General features: G+C 39.3%; 2 protein-coding genes and 1 non-coding gene across 4 annotated transcripts; all 3 read left to right on the top strand.

Moving 5' to 3' along the window:
* Positions 1–894: 894 nt before the first annotated feature.
* Positions 895–11,655, top strand: coro1b (coronin, actin binding protein, 1B). Its single transcript, XM_044183325.1, has 12 exons — positions 895–1,105; positions 1,223–1,371; positions 3,014–3,219; positions 3,497–3,619; positions 5,030–5,159; positions 6,680–6,861; positions 7,028–7,147; positions 8,429–8,533; positions 8,642–8,787; positions 9,439–9,496; positions 9,655–9,987; positions 10,082–11,655. The coding sequence occupies exons 3-12, from the start codon at positions 3,016–3,018 to the stop codon at positions 10,202–10,204; spliced, it is 1,524 nt and encodes a 507-aa protein (XP_044039260.1). The 5' UTR covers positions 895–1,105; positions 1,223–1,371; positions 3,014–3,015; the 3' UTR covers positions 10,205–11,655.
* Positions 11,656–14,658: 3,003 nt separating this feature from the next.
* si:ch211-119e14.1 (retrotransposon-like protein 1) lies at positions 14,659–18,362 on the top strand. 2 transcript variants are annotated; one of them, XM_044183327.1, is made up of 4 exons: positions 14,659–14,815; positions 15,287–15,401; positions 15,706–15,854; positions 16,623–18,362. In XM_044183327.1, exon 4 carries the CDS (start codon positions 16,625–16,627, stop codon positions 17,264–17,266), a length of 642 nt encoding a protein of 213 aa, XP_044039262.1. In that variant the 5' UTR covers positions 14,659–14,815; positions 15,287–15,401; positions 15,706–15,854; positions 16,623–16,624; the 3' UTR covers positions 17,267–18,362. The 2 variants fall into 2 exon arrangements, with proteins under 2 accessions (XP_044039262.1, XP_044039263.1); XM_044183328.1 differs by lacking the exon at positions 15,287–15,401 and having other exon boundaries at positions 14,666–14,815.
* Positions 18,363–18,568: 206 nt separating this feature from the next.
* Positions 18,569–18,640, top strand: trnaa-cgc. Its single transcript has one exon. It is a non-coding gene; the product is annotated as a tRNA-Ala (tRNA).
* Positions 18,641–18,678: the final 38 nt, after the last annotated feature.

The following is an 18,678-nucleotide window of genomic DNA, read 5'->3' on the forward strand; positions in this document are numbered from 1 at the left end:
CATATAAGTCACACCAGAGTATTTAAAGCTTTCTTTAACGATTCTTGTATTCTATGAGTGTTGTAACGACATTTCTGTGTGTTACCGTTGTTTTACCTCCTGCGAACACCGTCATTCACCTCACGGACTTCACAGCACAACTTTGCTGGGAATAAATAATGAACCTGCCTTATGCCATATTTAACACTAGGTGGCGCTGAAGAGCCTTGCACAACACGTTCAGTCTACCCCTATTCAAGTAACAAAAGGTGGCTAAATAAGACTAATGAAAATATTTAGATAATGAAAAATATATGTATTGAAATTAAGGGAATCTTTATTAACATAAGTGATGTGATTGAAATTAATATTTTATTACAATTTGTTGTTCTGATTAAGTTACAATTTTCCCTAATTCGTTCTTACTTTTTTATCTAGGTCTATCTTTTGTGGATAAAATGTTTTGACTGAGTACATTTCTAGGAAGTATCTTGAAAACACTGAAACGCGTCAAGTGTGGGTGTATATACCTTCGCCATAACCTCAACCATGGCGTAAAGCACACAAGCTCCTTAGGTTTAAGTTACGCTATCCTTTATCTTTGAAAGTCAGTTGAAACTTTAGTCAGACATGTTTTTTTCTGCTCAATCCTCTTTGTCAACTAATGAAAGTTTACAAAAGTCGACACGGGTTAAAAAAAACTGGTATATACAAATTGAAAATAATGTACTTCTGTTTCACGCATGCGCGGTAAGGTGAAACCTAACACTTAAACATGTATGTCTTTAATTAGTTAGTTTGTACATTAAACTGGCTAATAATTCATCCTCCAGTTTAAGGCCGTTTTCGCAGTTGCGACGTACACATCCGGTCTGGGAGACATGAATCTGGATGTAAACGGATGATATCCCTCTTGGCTCCTACGTGTCTTTGATATGTCCTGCCATGAGCGGAAGTGTCTGGGATTCTGCTCAATCCATCGCTTCAAATCAGTCGTTTGTGAAGGGAGACGGGGCGAAAACGGTCTGCATCTCTTCCCACATCACCACCATCAGCCGCGCTCCATTCAGCGTCGCCGTGCATCATTTAACGCAGCCATATATCAGCACGGGACATGCTCTATCAGGTTAGGCTTTTACTACATCAGACATGCGTAGTTACTGACAAACCAACACAGGAATAGCGGAATATGTGGTCATAACTCGAATGGGTCTTTATTTCTAATGGACGTATTTTGTTATAGGTCTGCGCAATCGACGTGAACGCCTGCCTGGACACAGGAGAGGATTAAATTACTGTTACTGGCGGCGGATTATTTTATTGGCCTCCTCTTGTCACGCCCGAGTCTTTGGTGATCCTTTTTCCAATTAGGAGAGGGCGTTCAAAAGCCAGGTATGCTATTGTACTCGAAAATAATAACCTTGCCATTTTCCTTGAAATGTCTCATTCTGGGTTTAACTACGCATTTAATACACGTTCTTTGTTGCGCACGCCTGTAGTTACTCTTTGCAAAAGCCATATTTTGCTCGTGTTGTGTGCAGACAACAATAGAAACCCTCACCTAAATGGTGGACAAATACTGTGTGAATGTTTTGTAACAATATTGCAGGAAATTAAAAGCACCATTATACAATAGGAGAACACAGTTACAGTCTTGGGCTCTACTATACAAAATTGCATGGGTGTGGAGCAGTTTTATCCTCACAAGCTACTGGAAAGAATGTAGACTACAGCTTGCATACCTGCTAAAATACAATTTGACAACTGTGAAGCATTGGATAGATGGCATATAGAGTTACTGGCTCAGACTGCCCAACCCCCCCCCCTCACTGCCACAACATGTTTTGGTTTCAGGCGGATCATGCCCTTTTGTCCACTGAAGCCTGACTGTACTTTCCAGGACAGACTCCCACCATGAAAGAATTTCATGTTTTGACAAACCGTTTTCTCTCTCGCTGACAATCTAAAGATGTTAGGGATTCACTAAATAAACTGAAAAATAATTGAATGTACAGTGATTTTTAATTAGCTGTACACAGATGCAGAAAGCCATAACAAAGTTCATTTGTTCAACTTTTTTAGGAATGGAAATGACTAAAAATGACACATTTAGCATGTGTATATAGTTAGTTAGTTTTTACTTCCTGTCAAGCATTCAGCCCATCCCACATGGGATTACAAAACACAACCATTTATCCAACATTAAAAGTATAACAAGAGATCTTACAGTTACACATATACAAAACTTAAAGAAAAACAAACAATTTAAAATAAATAGCAGAAGAAAGAAAATAAAGGCTTCAAGCCAAACGTTTATCCTGATAAAGGGCTTTTTTCTTCATCTCTCAGGCTTTCTGATGTGTCTTATGTGAATAACCAATTCAGTCTTTGTGCATCATCCATGTTTCTATCTTAAAAAAACAAATTAATATGTGGTTGCCAGTGAAACATATTTATAAAATAAAATGAAAATATCATTATATCATTGTGGTCACACATTGAAGAAGCATGCAATAGTGCCTGTTATTTAATGTGAATTTAATGGCCTTAAAATGTTGAACTATCGAACAAATGTATTACAAAGTCATCTGCACCTCGTATGTTTTACTTTGGCACAGGTAGTTCAGTCAACGGCTGCAACTAATGATTATTTATTATCAAAAAATGTCACAATTTCCCAGAGCCCAAGGTGACATCGCTCAGCCAACAGTTTATAGATGTAATCCATAGATTAGACCAAGAAAACGAGCATTTTTTCACATTTGAGAAGCTGTAACCACAGACTGCTTCTCAAGCATTTTTTTTCTTGAACTTAGACAATTAATCACATACCAACATTGTTGGCGATTAATTTTCTGTTGATCACCTGATCATTTCAACTTAATTCAGTTGCACTCATTCGATCACATTTACATAAAGTTATGATAGAAAGTATTAAGTACCACTTTGCTTTCTTGTTTCCTCTCTTCACTGTTTCCAGCTGAATTTGCCATATAATTCACTTGTCATGTTTTGGGTTTTTTGTTCTCCACAGATATGTCTTTCAGGCGAGGTGTGGTCAGGCAGAGCAAGTTCCGACACGTCTTTGCGCAGGCGTGGAAAGCAGAGCACTGCATCGACGACGTCAGAGTGTCCCGCGTGACGGGGGACAGTCCGCTCTGTGCGGTCAACCCCAAATTCATTGCCATTATCATCGAAGCTGGTGGAGGAGGGGCCTTCCTCGTTGTTCCGATCAGCAAGGTCTCCCCCCCCCCCACACACACACATACCATATATTACATTTAGCATCACATAAACAGTGGATCAATAATTTTTAAAAGCCTCTATCTTGTTTCCTATATTGCACTCTGCTACTAAGAGCAATATGTCAGCAACTCTTTGACGCCCCGCTCCATGTCTGACTAATGCATGTGCAGCACTTTTACAAGACAAGTAGTTGGCAAAGGTTATACTCCTGTAGTGTTTCTCTACCAGCTGTCACAGTGTCATGATTTGGACTTTTTGTTTTCTCCCACAGAGCGGCAGAATCGATCAGTCCTGTCCCACAGTGTGCGGCCATGCGGCACCGGTGCTGGACATCCAGTGGTCTCCTCATGACGACAGCATCATTGCAAGTGCCTCAGAGGACTGCACAGTAAAGGTAGGTTCACAGTTTCAAGGCTTGTCAAGCTTGTGTGCTGGTGGTTTGTGGCCTTTTATCAGTTATCTGTGTCACCTGCTGTTATGTCTGACACAGGCTACCCTGACCACAGTTGTGTAAACTAGGTCTCTAACAATTTCTCTCTTCTTCGGTTAAAGGACGTAATCTATTGTTGTTGCTATTAAAGAGCTCTTAGTGTTTTAGTGTCCCATCATGTAAATGCTGTTTAAAAGCCATTTTTTCATTCTGACAATAATACAATTCTGAAAAGACTGCAGAGGTTAAAGTGCTCAATCTGTTTCACATGCAGTCAATCCAGAGAACCTTAAAGAAATACTTTTAAGGTTATGACATTTGGGGAAATACGCTTATTCCAAGAGTTATATGAGACGAATGATACCACTCTCATGTCTGTGCAGGATATATGAAGCTACAGCTACGAGACGAGTAGCTTAGCTTTGAACAAACACTGGAAGCAGGGGGAAACAGCTAGCCTGGCTCTGTCCTACCTCGGGCAGCAAATTCCACCTACCAGCAGCTCTTAAAGGGACAGTTCACCCAAAATCTAAAATTAATTTTCTTCCTCTTACCTGTATTGCTATTTATCCATCTAGATTGTTATGGTCTGAGTTGCAGAGTTTTGGAGATATCAACTGTAGAAGATATCTGCATTTTTTTAATATAATGGGATTAAATGGCACTCGGCTTGTGGTGCTCAAAGCGCCAAAAAAAAAATACATTTGAAAAACTCTTTCCAGAAATCATAACCCGGTTACTCAAGATAATCCACAGACCTCGCTGTAAGCAGTTTCGTGTAGGAAGTATTTTCTGTTTACCGAACTACACCGACCAATCGTCAATCATAAGCCGAGTGCCATCTATTTCCATTATATTCAAAAAAGGCAGACATCTCTACGGGACGATATCTCCAAAACTTGATGTTTAAATGGCACTACAGGTAAGAGGAAAAATATGTATTTTTGAAGAGTGAAAAACTGAAGAGTAAAAATGACAATTTGTGGTTTTTACGAGGGGTTACAGTACTGTATGTGCTGGAGTAGTCAGGCTAACTGTTCCCCCCTGCTTCCAGTCTTTATGCTAAGTTAAGCTAACCTCCTGACTGTAGCTTTATATTGAACAGACAGACCTGAGAGTGGTATCAATCTTCTCCTCTAACTCTTGGCACAAGAAAGCAAATAAAAGTACTTCCCAAAACCATTCGTTTAAGAAGCTCAACTCTTCAGAGTGCCTGAACCAAGAATAAAATTGTGGGAATAAACACTGTAGACTTAATTTATGGCAGGAAAATGTAAGCTATTATATATTAATGCATCATATATAACATCAGCAGCTCTCATGCACCTGAATGGATCCATCATGATATACATTACTGTGTCTTGTTGATTAAAGGTGTGGCAGATCCCAGATGGGGGCCTGACGAGTCCAATGACTGAGCCCATTGTGACCCTCGAGGGACACAGTAAAAGAGTGGGAATCCTGGCTTGGCACCCAACTGCCTTCAACATCCTCTTGACTGCAGGTAAACATCATTTATCACATCCTGGTGCCCCATAATTAGATGATTTGATTAGACACTGTTCTTCTTACCTGTGCATTGTAGAGAGCATGGTTCATAAATTAAACTGTGCAGCTGTGCAACAAGACCAGTGTGGTTTATAAGTTGTTTTACATACATTTACATAAAAACAAAAAGAAGGGTGTGTGCTGGCAGACCATGTAAAAGGAGTTTTATATATCAAATATAAGTCAGTTTTGCCACGTAAAAAATATACCAATGTGTTTGTAAATAGTGAGAGTTGAAGAACAGCTCTTATCTTACTGTGTTGGTGTTCAGTGACAGACAGTTCAGATATTGCTGCATTATACAATTGGATTTCCCCCTTCAGCAATTCATAGCATGCAATGCAAGTTTAAGGGAGAATATGACTTATATAATTACACTATATATACGATTTAGTTTCATTTCAAATAAATCATATGTTAGCACGTGTATCCCAAACACACACACAAATGCATTAACAAGCAGAGAATGTAGACTTTGATGTACAAGATGTTTACCTCACACAACAATGTGAGCTGCTGTCTTCTGTTACTACAATTTCTGTTTATAAGCTGTAAGTGCATTACTTCTCTTGGCTGAGGCTTGACATGAAATGAACACATCTAATCTATATCTCAAGTAGCCACAGAGATAGATTGTTGAGCTACAATGATGTTAATTTACAATTTGGCAAATAATGGAGTTAGAAGTGGCATCAGGGTGAGCAAATCCAATATAAGAAACAAAGCAGAAGGTGGTAAAACATGATGAAATCAAAGACCAACTAAAATAAATAAGATTAAAGCCCCTATAAACTTGGTTTCAAAACTCAAGTATTTCTTTGTAACATTAGATATTAATGACAAAATAAGGAAAAAACATCCTATAGGTATTATTTATCAAGAGTTTAACACTCAGCCAGTCTGCTTCATCCTACACACTGGACCTTTAAGTCAATTAGACCACATTGCTCTGATCCTCAGAAACCACCACTGGCTTCCTGTTGTTTTCAGAACTGTACTAATGTACATCTTGCATTGCAATTTCAGATCCTCCTCTTGGTATACATAGATCTTAAGTATTTCAGTTGTGCCCTATCATTGCTGTTCTTATGTATGTATGTATATCTATGTGTTCTTATTTGCCTTCCTGTTTGTATTTTCTTGTAAAGTGGTAAATGGACTGTACTTTTTATAGCACCTTTCTAGTCTTTCTGACTACTCAAAGCGCTTCACAGCGCTTCATACACTGATGGCAGGTGTCAACTGCTCATCAGTACAAAGAAACTAACTGATCAGTCACACACACTAACACTCAGGTTCAGTGTCTTACCCAAGGACACTTCGACATGTGGGCTGGGGGAAGCCGGGATTGAACCGCTGACCTTCCGATTGGTGGATGACCTGCTCTACCACCAAACCTGAACTTTCATGCTGGAAATGTTTCCTCTCCTATGGACTAACACCACTACGCTGGATGTTGTGTCTTCTTCTCTCTAGGCTGTGATAATGTGATTTGTGTGTGGAATGTGGGAACGGGGGAGCTCGTGTACCAGCTGAGTGATGCCCACCCAGACCTGATCTACAGTGTCAGCTGGAACAAGGACGGCAGTGCTGTCTGTACTGTCTGCAAGGACAAGGCCCTGCGTGTTATCGACCCACGAAGGGGCACCATCCTCAAGGTTATTTCACATTTTTTGCAATGCATGCAGATGCATACAAAATAAGTTATACGACACATACGACAGTGAAGTAATCCTACAGTGCTCCCTAGCTGGTTATTTACTCAGTACCATGTTATGTTGCTTCCACATTAGTCCTTTATCACTCTCTTAATTGTTCTCCTAGGTGAAAGAGAAGGTCCACGATGGCACCAGGCCAATGAGAGCTGTGTTCCTCTCAGACGGGAAGATCCTGACCACAGGCTTCAGCCGTATGAGTGAGAGACAGCTGGCATTGTGGGATACAGTAAGTCTGACCTGCCTCTTGTTTACCTAATGGACCAGCCCAGTATCGCTAAGAATTACATTCATATTTTACGATTCTGCAGTGCACAATTGATGTTCAATGCCAATGTTCAGTGTCAATGTAGGAAGTAGTGTATTTACACTTTATTTAGCAGGGGCGGAAAGTAAGGGTGTGCTGGTCAAGGTGGTGGATGGGCATGTAGCGAGTACAATTTTTATGCAGGAGTCTGCATCCCGTCACAGACCAGCTATTAATGTTTATTTTTACGTAACCTCAATCTTTCCCTAAGGCAAATATGGCAAATAAACTATGGTTATGGTATTTTTATGGTTAGACAAGTAAAACACTTGATTAAAGGACAGGTTCTCAATTTTTCAAGTCTGTCTTAAAGCAATAGTCAGGCTCCCGAATGAACATTGAAACAGGTTATGCTTGTTGTAATCATTCCTCCTGTTCATACTGGCCAATAAAAGATCCCTTCTTAATGCGCATTCATTGTAAGTGATGGGGGGCAAAATTTACAGTCCTTTCTGTGTACATATACATTCTAAAGTTTACCTTAGCTTATTTAAGTTGACATGAGGCTTCTGCAGTCTGACTTAGTCAAATCAAGTGGCTATCTTCCAAAGTTACAGTCTCTTAGTACAAAGACTCTTTGTGTTTCCCTGGACAATGTTTCTGTGTTGAGCTGAAGTGTAGAGACAGTAACACAAAGAGGGAATGAAACATGAAAAAAATTAAATGAAAAATTTGGAAGATTTCCACTTTGCTGACTAACTCAGACTGTTGGAGATTCATGTTAGCTTCAGAGAAACTTTGGAGTACATTTTTGCATTGAACAAGGACTGTAAATTTTGTCCCCCATTACTTAAATTGGAAGCTCATTAAGAAAGGATCTTTTTAATAATCAATATGGCCAGGACAAATGATTGCAGCAAGCACAACCTGTTTCAAGGTTCATATGGGCACCTGACTATTGTTTTACGACTGACTTGAAAAATTGAGAACCTGTGTTTTACTTGTTTAACCTTAAACATACCATAACCATAGTTTATCTGCCATATTTACCATAAATACTATATTTCCACAACCTAAAACATACCGTAGTTGTCATGCACAGAAGTTGTGGAAATACAATTTTAAAATGTTGGCATCCAGTATCAGCATTTTGTGTGGCGGGTTGAATGCACATTTTGTATGCAAGCAATTACAAGTAGTATTAAATCAATGTTTTTCTGCTTTTCTATATTTTTTTTAATTTTTTTTTTATTTTTTTTACAGAAAGATCTCTCTGAGCCAATGGCAGTACAGGAGATGGATACCAGTAACGGGGTTCTTCTACCCTTTTATGACCCTGACACAAACATGGTCTACCTGTGTGGAAAAGTACGACCTCGGGATTGTATAGAGAACACACATTTACACAACTGGTAAAATTAAAGTAAAATAATTTTTGGTACAGTCATCTTAATTAGATAATCTTCTGGCTTTCAGGGGGACTGCACCATTCGGTATTTTGAAGTGACAGATGAATCCCCGTACGTTCACTTCCTCAGCTTATACAGTAGCAAGGAGCCTCAGAGAGGTGCGGGCTTTCTTAGTAAAAGAGGTGTGGACGTCAACAAGTGTGAAATTGCCAGGTAAATATGTTTGGTCGTGTTTTCCTTCATATTCTTTTAATTACTTTAAAAGATTTTCAAAAGGCTGGTGATATTCTATATTTTTCTTATTGTCAACAAAGTCCATGGAAAGACGAACAACAATGATAAGTTGATCCTACTAAGTATTGCCTGTGTAGCCAAAGCCTCATATAGTTTATTCTTCTGTGCCATGGAGCTCCATTGTTGTCTAAAAACTATTAAAAACGCATAAATAAGCTACACCATTGCACTGGGTGACATGTTTTGTATTTTGAGTCAGTCCCACATACACAATTCTGCTGCCGTAAATACGTACTATTGCATCAAATGGGTATTAATCCGCAGCTGAAAATAGTCCCCAACACTATTTACTCCTGTTTGAGTAATGTTTGCTAAAAACTACAGTGCCCAACTTCTTCAGGAAGTTACTGAGCCTTTGTTTAAAAGCTATACATTCGATTTTATTTGCATCTTCTGTAGGAAGGATTGGGCTTGAGGCTTAGTTCCACAGTTAGCATCAATAAGTAATAAAGCATTTAGAGATGTTTTTGGCGTTGTTCTTTTCATGGGGTTTGTTTAAATGAAGAAAAATGCAGAATAAAGCCAGACTTATCCTTTTAATAAGATTACTTATTCCCTGGTCTTCTGTAGGTTCTACAAACTCCATGAAAGAAAAGTGGAACCAATTTCTATGACTGTACCACGAAAGGTAAGCCATGCACAACCTTTTAAAAAAAGTACAACCAATTTTAAAATAACCAATTTATGTTACTTATTATTTAAAAATGGAATTACCAGGCCTTCTGCATGCCCAGGAAGTCTATCCATAGCTGTGTAATAAAAACACATTTCTGTCTGCCACCACAGTCAGATCTGTTTCAGGGAGACCTTTACCCGGACACAGCTGGCTTGGAGCCGGCTCTCCTGGCTGAAGAATGGATTGCTGGGCAGGATGCACCGCCCCTGTTGGTCTCTCTGAGCGGCGGGTACACAGCTCATCCATCCAAGCACAGAGACACCCTCAGAAGCAAACCCCAGCTGGTCTCGCAAGACTCTGGGACAGCGGCCGCCCCGCCTTCAGCAGGCAGTGTAGCAGCTCCCATATCTGCATCTGCCACCAAGGAGACCGAGGAAGAGGTGCCACAGCCGCGAGTAGCCACAAGGGAGACGGATGGAAATACTGAGAGGCCGAAGAGAGAGGTGAGTCGACAGAATGAGACATATTGACCTTACTAACGTTCTTCATGCTCAAAGTCATTTTCTGACTCGTGTCTTCTCTCCTCCCTTCTCTCAGGACGATGTGTTGAACGAGTTGCTAGCAGAAATGAAGGCCTTGCGTGCTGTCGTAGTCGCTCAGAGCCAGAGAATCGAGTTGCTGGAGAGACAGCTGGCTCGGATTGAGGACGGGGATGTATGAGCAAGCCAGAGAACCACTACATTCGGAGGGCGTTCTTACTAAATCCATAGACCATAGCCTTACTAGAAACAACAGTACCTTAAGCTGTGTGAGTGGGAGAATGTAGTGTAGGGTAGCAATGACCTGTGAATCACAGTGGCTTACAATCAGGCCAACTGTTGTGATGAAAACGAGACCACGGTTTGTTTCTGTGATTGTTCCAGACTGTGGCTGAGAACGGGGGATGTCATCTGCGTAGAGTGATTTCTGACAATGAGATAATGTTTTGTTTTTTATATGAAGGAATATTGTAGCAGCTATTTGATGATGCATATAGTGCAGCTTTGAGCTTTGCAGAATCTTTGCGTTAATTTTGAAGGGCTTTGAAGAAGATGCAATGGCACCATTGCCTCAAATTAATGCACATGGTAGTAATAAAAAGCATTATATTAAAGCTAATGAAGGTCTACATACTATAGCAAAGCGATGAAGTACCTCCAATATGATTTTTTTTTTCTCTGAAGCACTCCCAAATTTAACCATTAGGGCTGTTTAATCAGGTAGTTAAAGCTGTGATGTCATATCAGACCCCCAATTTTTAACTCATTGTTTGACATTGTGTGCTTTGTTTTACTACTTCATTATAGGACGCTGTGTGTAAGGTTAATGGTAGGAAAATCTGATGGTGCACAAATCACGACATTGACAGTGAGAATTATGTGAATAATAGCTGATGAGAGTGTAGTTGAATATTTATGTGTATCGTAATTCTGTGTAGTATTTGCAGTCAATGAAAAGGTAACACTTGTGATTTTGTACCTCATGTTATCAGGAGAGAACAGCTGCTCTGTGAAGTTTTCTATAACACCACGAGGCGAGATATTTGTCCGTGTTATTATTTAGATATAAATACGCAGAAATTCTTGCCTCTTTCCATCTTTTGACATGTGTGGAAGAGCTGCAGTATCTGTGCCCCCTAAAGAACCAGGATCTCAGATGGGCATTTTGCAGCGCAGCAAACTTTAGACTTTGTAGTCGTCACTTCTGCTAAGAATCTAAAATGAGTTGTGCTATATGCAGTACATACAAATACTGTATAACCTAACACTAACTAGATTTATTCAGAACAATTCAGTTGCAGCCACAAGAAAAGAAGTTACAATGAAATGTGAAACATTTTCTACAGTCTGCAAATTAATTTGTATTTGTTCTAAAAGATGGAAAGTTCTGTTTTTATTTAGTTTTGTATTTGTTGCCATTAGGCCTACATTTAGAGGCATTTATCTGGTACCTCTGCATTAGTTCAGTTATTGAGTAACAATGGTACATTCCACATCAAGCTTATCCCTTTATTACTTAAGTAATTTATATTTCTTTATGCACTTACCTCTTAACACTAACTGTAAAACCAGTAGCAGGTTAAATGAGACGACATTGTGAAAAACTCAATAAACATTAATTCTTCCTTTGTATTAATGGGATGGCTTCTCTGAATGTTCTGATCATGATCATATATTTGTGGTATTTGTGATCAAGTTATGTTTGAATAGTGTACACATTGAGGGGCGAATTCACATAAGGATTGCGCGGCTTTTGCGGCCGCTAAAGCTCCATAAATACGACAAAAAGAAACCGTGTAATTCTCAAAGCAGACGCAAAGGGTGAACTGCACCTGCCAAGTAAACAGCATCTCGGTGCTCCGGTACGATTTGTAGGTATGTAAATTAGGTAATATGCATACATTTGGCGCAAATGAGCCTCATTGCAAAACAAGGTCAAACACCAGCGCTAATCCCCACACGCAGTTAGATTGAAATTATTAGCGTCTTCAGAGAGTTGGTGGTAACTGAAGCGCATTTATAAGGGGCGTCACACCCGGACTTTCGAGTGATCATGGCAGCAGTGACTGTAGCCAGGCGAAGCAACAGCGCATCACGGTACATCATATGCGCACATGTGGCACAGAGACAGTACAATACCTGATATTCACCATGAGGGAATGAAACTGGAAAACAACATAAAACCTGCTTCTGTGAGAAACGGAGACGATGGTTACGCACTGTAACAGTAGGAGAGAAAAGAGCTCTCCATGCACCCAGAGGCACGAGGGAGAGCGCACAGTTAGAGCACCCCAAATAACAATCACTCCATACAGAGTGAGACATAGAAAGAGACATCTCACAGATAGAAACAAATGAAAGAGCAGGGCGGAGTTATTAGATCATTAGAATAGTTAGTATTAGATTTAAGTTAAGTAATAAGTTTTCTTTCAAATCAAACATCTCTTTCCACATGAGTGGAAAGTATTGTTTTTGCAACTGCATTTGTAACATTTTTTGACTCAAACGTTGCTTAACCATGTCATGTGATCTGCTACTTCAGTACACCTTAAGAACAAATATTACTGGGACCACTACAGAAAATTGCAGATGAACATTTAACAGACGCAAAACAATGGCAAATTGCACTCAGCTGCACTCACCCAACTTTAAGGGTGTGTTTGCACTGAAATATCATTAGCGCCATATTTTTTTGTGAATTGGACCTTGAGACGGCTCAGATGATGCGCAATTCATTCTTTGTGAATTCGCCCCTGAGTGTGTTGCCTGTGTGCCAAGCAACTGCTGCCTACTCCAGTTAAATAGACATATGCACACATACACACACATTGCATCCATAAAGGATGCAACACCCTGAAGATTTCTCACATTTTATATTGGCTTTTGTAGCCATTTGTTGTCTGGATTTCACATACTTTATCAATATTCTTAAGAAATTAGTGACCAGTTAAATCCCACAGAGAATAGAGAGACATACAACAGTTTCTAAAGTTTTGGAGTTTCACATTAGCACTGCAGTCTCCATTATTAGTTTGAACTTCTTGAGTACTCTCGTCTTTAGTAGGTCATCTAAACAAACTGAGCAACCAACCAAGACGGACAGATAAAGGGCACTATATGACATAACAACAGAGCTAAATCTGGCCTGTGTGAAAGACTGGCAGCGGGGTACAACTTCAGGTGAGAAACAACGTGCAGCAGCAGCAGCAGCTGGGAGTTTGCAAAAAGGCTTGCAACAAACTAATGGCATGACAAAATAAACTGTGGTCTTATAAAAAGAAAACTAAACTCAGCAGACTCTGCAAAGCACTACATCTAGGCGCACGAGCAACCATCATGCATAAAAGCAGCTGATGTCATGACTGATGGTGGTGCTGTGTTGTAGTTGTGTTTGTATGAACCTGTAGTATCATCCTTAAGCAACATGGACCCAGATGAGGATGGTAATACAACAGGACAATCACTCTATCCAGCAATCGACACTGAAACAGCGTCGGAGAAATCCCAGAACTCAGTCCAGCTAAAAACCGGTCAGTGTGACCTGAAGATAGGTGTTCCAGCTGCTTTCCATCCAAGCTGACCAAGCTGGAGCAAATCTCTACTGAAGAGTTGCAGAGTTACCAAGGTTCTTTTGTACTTAACTGACTGTATGAACATCATTAAACATTTTGTGAACATATGAATTAGAATCAGAAGTACAGAAATGAAAAAATGAATAAATAAATGCCCAAAGACACAAAACAAGTACTCTAGATAAGGTGAAAAGAAAATAAGAAAGGAAATTACCCTCTTAAAGGAAAAAAAAAATTAAAAAAAATCTTTTCTTTTAAGACTGTAGAGATTCACACAAAATAGAAATGATTTCTGGCATCCTAATTGGGCTTAAAATAGTGAAATATTTGATAGCAATTTCACACTGCGGTTCTTCTCCATCTGTAAATTAAAGTTTTCCATGATTACACAGACAGAGGTCACGTTTGTGTCCTCGACTGGTTAATAAAGTGTAAAACTACTGTACAGATTTGGTACGGCTGTCTTTGTTAAGTGTAGGGGCTGTGGCTGCCCGGCCACTGGAGTGAAAACAGGATGTGGCTGACTTGTTTCACATTCAGAAGTCGAGTGCAGCTTTTGAACTCGATCTGCTCTTTGGCTCAAATGTTACAACTGTGGTATATAATAATAACCTTAATATTTTTGTTATATCATGGTTTAGTTCTCGGGTTGTCTTGGGTTCATGTAACACTTTTGGACTCCTTTTTTCAGTGTAATGTCAAAAACACCTAAGTTCAACTTTAAGTTCAATTTTGACATTTTTTACAAACTCTGCGATCACGTTCACCTCAGCTACCCCTTTGTGGTGTTATTGACAACCTGACAGATATGACTGTACAAGTTTGAAATGTGTCACAGGAAATGTGTGCTGTATCATGTACATTTCCAGCAGATGAATTCTAGTAAAGAGTATGTATGTTCTTAAAATATACTGTTTAATGTAACCTGCACCTGTGCTGCAAACTCAAGGTGATGTAAGTCAACTCTGCAGAGGGAAAAATTCAAATGTGTATGTCTTCCTCTTTCCATAAATAAACTGCACATTGTGCTTTACACCACACCCTGCTTGAGTTTGTCTTTAATCTGTTCTCGCCCCCTTCAGCCTCCACCTACCTTAGCCTTCTTCACCACATTTCATGCATCAACCCCTCTCTCGTTTTCACATGCTGTCACACTGTTCAACAACACGAGTCAGGGCATCGTCTGGTACCACAAGCTTTATCTTCTGCTCACAACTTGGGTAAGTGTATTACTGTTTAATTCCTTCCTTTTTTTCGTGTTTTGAATAGCTTCTTAACTCGTTTTTGCTGCACACCCTTTTGTCTTCTCAATAAATCATAATGTATATGCCTCATGTTTTGTCTGCTCTTCTGTATTTAATTACAGCTCCATGTACACATACTGAAAGATGTCAATATTTCTGAGTTTAGAGACTTGAATCTTTTACTTGATGGACTTACATGTGAAATAGTTGTATAATTACAGTATTGCAGGCATTAATTCACCGCCTATAGGTGAGTTATCCTCCTGCATTTCAGCTTTAATTGCACCTTAAGTGCACTTACTTCAGCTCTGTATTTTAATTTTTTTTATAAAATATTATGTTGCAATACTTAATTTCAGATCAAGAATTTCAGTCTGATTAACCACGACTAAAAAAGTTTCCTCCCAAGACAGGCTGACTGATGCCGCTCAATTATCATTTTGACAGGAAACCAGCAACGCTGCAAGCGGTCTGCTAGCTTCCTGTCACTCCAGACAAGCAGGCATTTTACAGTCAAACAAGATAAAGGCAATACAGACTTCCTGTTACATCTCCAGCATATGTATGTATATTACAATTATGAGCCTGTGATGTTCTTATTTTAATTGTGTCAGGATTAGATGTCAGTTGGCTATAGAAAACTCTGTTAATTGAGCAGCTTCCTAAATATTATTATAACACATTGGAGTGTATTTTTAAACCGGAAATGCCACTGCAAAATCTAACTTTTCTTTTGCTTTTCTTTTGTCCAGATGATAGGGTATTATAAAGACACTGTTGTCATTTAAATCAATGTTAAGCCATCTAAAGGTTTAGCTGGAAGCACCATGCACTGACATTTAGTTTTCTAATTTTCTTTTTTCTAGATCCTTAATATAAATGTGTCAATGGATCTCCTTCTGATGAAAACTTCACAACTGCTTTAAAAGTACAGAGTTTGACTGCAAAATTCTGCCTGTAACTGTGACACCAAGCCAGTGGGATTTTTCTACTCAACAAGGACTTTTCTAAGGAGGTAAAGTACATTTCTTAATCTAATCTGACTCAGTATTGTGGGATTTACAGCTTGATAACATTGAGAAGATTTCAGGAATAACAGTGGATTGATATTTGCTGGCATCATCTAATATTCCTTGCATACAAGGCATTGTTTTATATGACAAACCACACCCATGTGGCATCCAAGTATGGGCTAAAACAAATCATAAAAAACAATTTCCAAATCCAAAGGGCTACTTTGTTAAAACGGTTGTTTGAACATTTGGGAAATACACTTATTCGCTTTCTTGGCAAGAGTTAGACAGGAAGATTGATACCACTCTCGTTACTGTACGGTAAATATGAAGCTACAGCCAGCAGCCACCTAGCTTAACTTAGTTTAGCGTAAAAACAGGTAGCTTAGCTCTGTCAAAGGTAACAAAATCCACCTACCAGAACCTCTAAAGCTCACAAATTAACACATTGTATCTTGTTTGTTTAGTCTGTACAAAAATGTAAGTGTAAAAATGACAATTTGCTGTTTTACAAGGCTATGTGCTGGAATTCTTCTTGGAGCCTGAAGCCTTTGGACAGAGCTAGGCTAGCTGTTTCTCCCTGTCTCCAGTCTTTATGTTAAGCTAAGCTAACCAGCTGCTTCAGCTTTTACCGTACAGACATAAGAGTGGCATGAGCGACAAGTGAATACGCATATTTCCCAAAATATCATAAAACATTCATAGAAATTAATAAATCCCAATATGTAACCATGCTAACTCAGTGACCCTTTTCTCTTTATTCACCTCAGGCATGGCTGACTATGAGAACGCCAAATCCAAATCCACTACGACTGTGCTGATCCTTTTTTTCTGCCTTATAGTCTTAATTGCATTGCTCATCCTCTTGTACAAGAAGCTGAACAAGGAGGCCGATGGAGAATATACCATCCGGCGCATGGTGTATAAGGAAGGCGGGGTCAGGGACCAGGTGAGAGGTGCAGCATTAGCTCTGGGGACATGTCTCGGAGTCCAGCTGTGGCCTCGCAGTGATACTGATGAGGATGGAGAGGAAATGGAGGAACTCCAAGATGAGGAGGGACAGGTGGAGGAGGGTGGTAGCCAGGTGAGTGACAGCGAGGGAGATGACCAGGAGGAGGAGAAGGAGGAGGAGGATAGTATGGAGCAGTGTGGTAAGACAAAGGGAAAAGGAGGTGACTCTTCAGACGATGACTCCAGTTTAGAGGGTTCAGAGGCAGGGGAGCAAGCCAGACTAATGGATCAGCCAGAGGCAAAGGGAGAGACAGGAGAGGAGAAAGTGGGAGATGGGGAAGGTAAAGGTGAAGCAAGTGGAGGGGCTGGATTGTTGATAGATCTAAAGGAGTTCTCTGGAAGTGCCATCTGGTCTGGGGAAAAGGGGGGTGAGGTCAAGGACAGTGATGTGACTGCACTATGAGAACAGAATAAAAAAACAAAACATGAAATACAAGGGAGAATAAGGAAATAGTCTTGATCAGGGCAATATCCAGGACTTTATGTGGTCATGAGCCCCCAGTTGGCTGTTAAAATATATTTTCTGTATTTTCTGTAATAATTTTATTTTTATTTTCCAACATGAAGGTCTAAATGCTGTTCCACATTGCCAGAAAAAAAACCTTTTTGTGTGAGCCTAAAAGTAGTCAAGTAGTCTGAAAATACTGGAATCAGCCTATAAAACACCCACCATGTGTTTTTAATTTACATGTAAACTCCCAGGAAGACATGAAGACATGACCCCATTGTTCTCAATGGTAGCTACGGTTCTCATCTTAATTTCACTTCTTGTTGAGGCATCAGGAAGCTGAGTGCACTGGATTGGATTTTGAATGTTTGTGTAAGAGTTTACCTTTTATAATGTAAAACTGGCTTGGCCAGTTAAGAAATCATTGTATTATTGCATCAGCCTATTGCATGCTGTATATTGTGGACTGTGGCATGTTTTTTATTGTTTTAAATGTTTCTTTTTAATTTTCATGAAAAGTAAAACAGATGTTACTGTGTTTGTATTGTTCTCAATGCCATATTTAGAGCTGATTAATTTAATCTGGACAAAACAAGTAATTTGTTTGTTCCCAGACTCTGGGACTCTGGGAACTTGGAATAGACATTTTCTTTACATATTAACTAAACAATATGAGAATATCAACAATGAAAATGGTCGTTAGTTGCAGCCCTCCTTATATTATTGTAGCTGGGAGTCAAACTTTCCATCAAGTGACATTTCATACAGTATGTTAGTTACATTGTGGCCTAATGTGTTGTTAAAGTGGGTTGTTGCCTTTAGTAGTAATCATTATGTTGAATGTAGCCTGCAAAACTGTAACATTAAGCTATACACTGTATATATTTGGTGTTTAAGGATTTACTGATGGTACCATGAAATAAAACTACAGCAAGGTCACTATAAACTCAAAGCCTTTTACATACATGTAAATATTTGTGTATAGTATGACCAAGCTGACTTACTTTCCTGTTAATAAATGTATAATAAATAATAAATGTATTAAAAGGCAGTTTATGAGTAGTTTTGTTGGCAAAATGAACCAACGTTATACTTTTCATTTTGAGACGTTGTATACTGTGACGAAATAAATAAAAAGTAACTTTTTCAGATTAGGAGGCCTACTGCCTCTTTTGTTACGCCGCAGCTACAGTGAACACTGACGATATGTGAAAAGTAACAACATATTAAAATGATGTTACACGTGTTTTAACCAATGGGGATGTAGCTCAGTGGTAGAGCGCATGCTTCGCATGTATGAGGTCCCGGGTTCAATCCCCGGCATCTCCAAGTCTTTTGTATTCGTTCCTCTACCGTCTCATTAAAAT

This window comes from Siniperca chuatsi, linkage group LG22 (assembly GCF_020085105.1).
Source record: "Siniperca chuatsi isolate FFG_IHB_CAS linkage group LG22, ASM2008510v1, whole genome shotgun sequence".
NCBI classification, from domain to species: Eukaryota; Metazoa; Chordata; class Actinopteri; order Centrarchiformes; family Sinipercidae; genus Siniperca; species Siniperca chuatsi.

Coding starts and splice junctions, on each gene's coding strand:
- coro1b (XM_044183325.1), top strand. CDS start 3,016: ATGTCTTTCAGGCGAGGTGTGGTCAGGCAGAGCAAGTTCCGACACGTC. Junction 6,862..7,027: donor GAAGGGGCACCATCCTCAAG/GTTATTTCACAT, acceptor TTGTTCTCCTAG/GTGAAAGAGAAGGTCCACGA. Junction 8,534..8,641: donor TGGTCTACCTGTGTGGAAAA/GTACGACCTCGG, acceptor TCTGGCTTTCAG/GGGGACTGCACCATTCGGTA.
- si:ch211-119e14.1 (XM_044183327.1), top strand. CDS start 16,625: ATGGCTGACTATGAGAACGCCAAATCCAAATCCACTACGACTGTGCTG.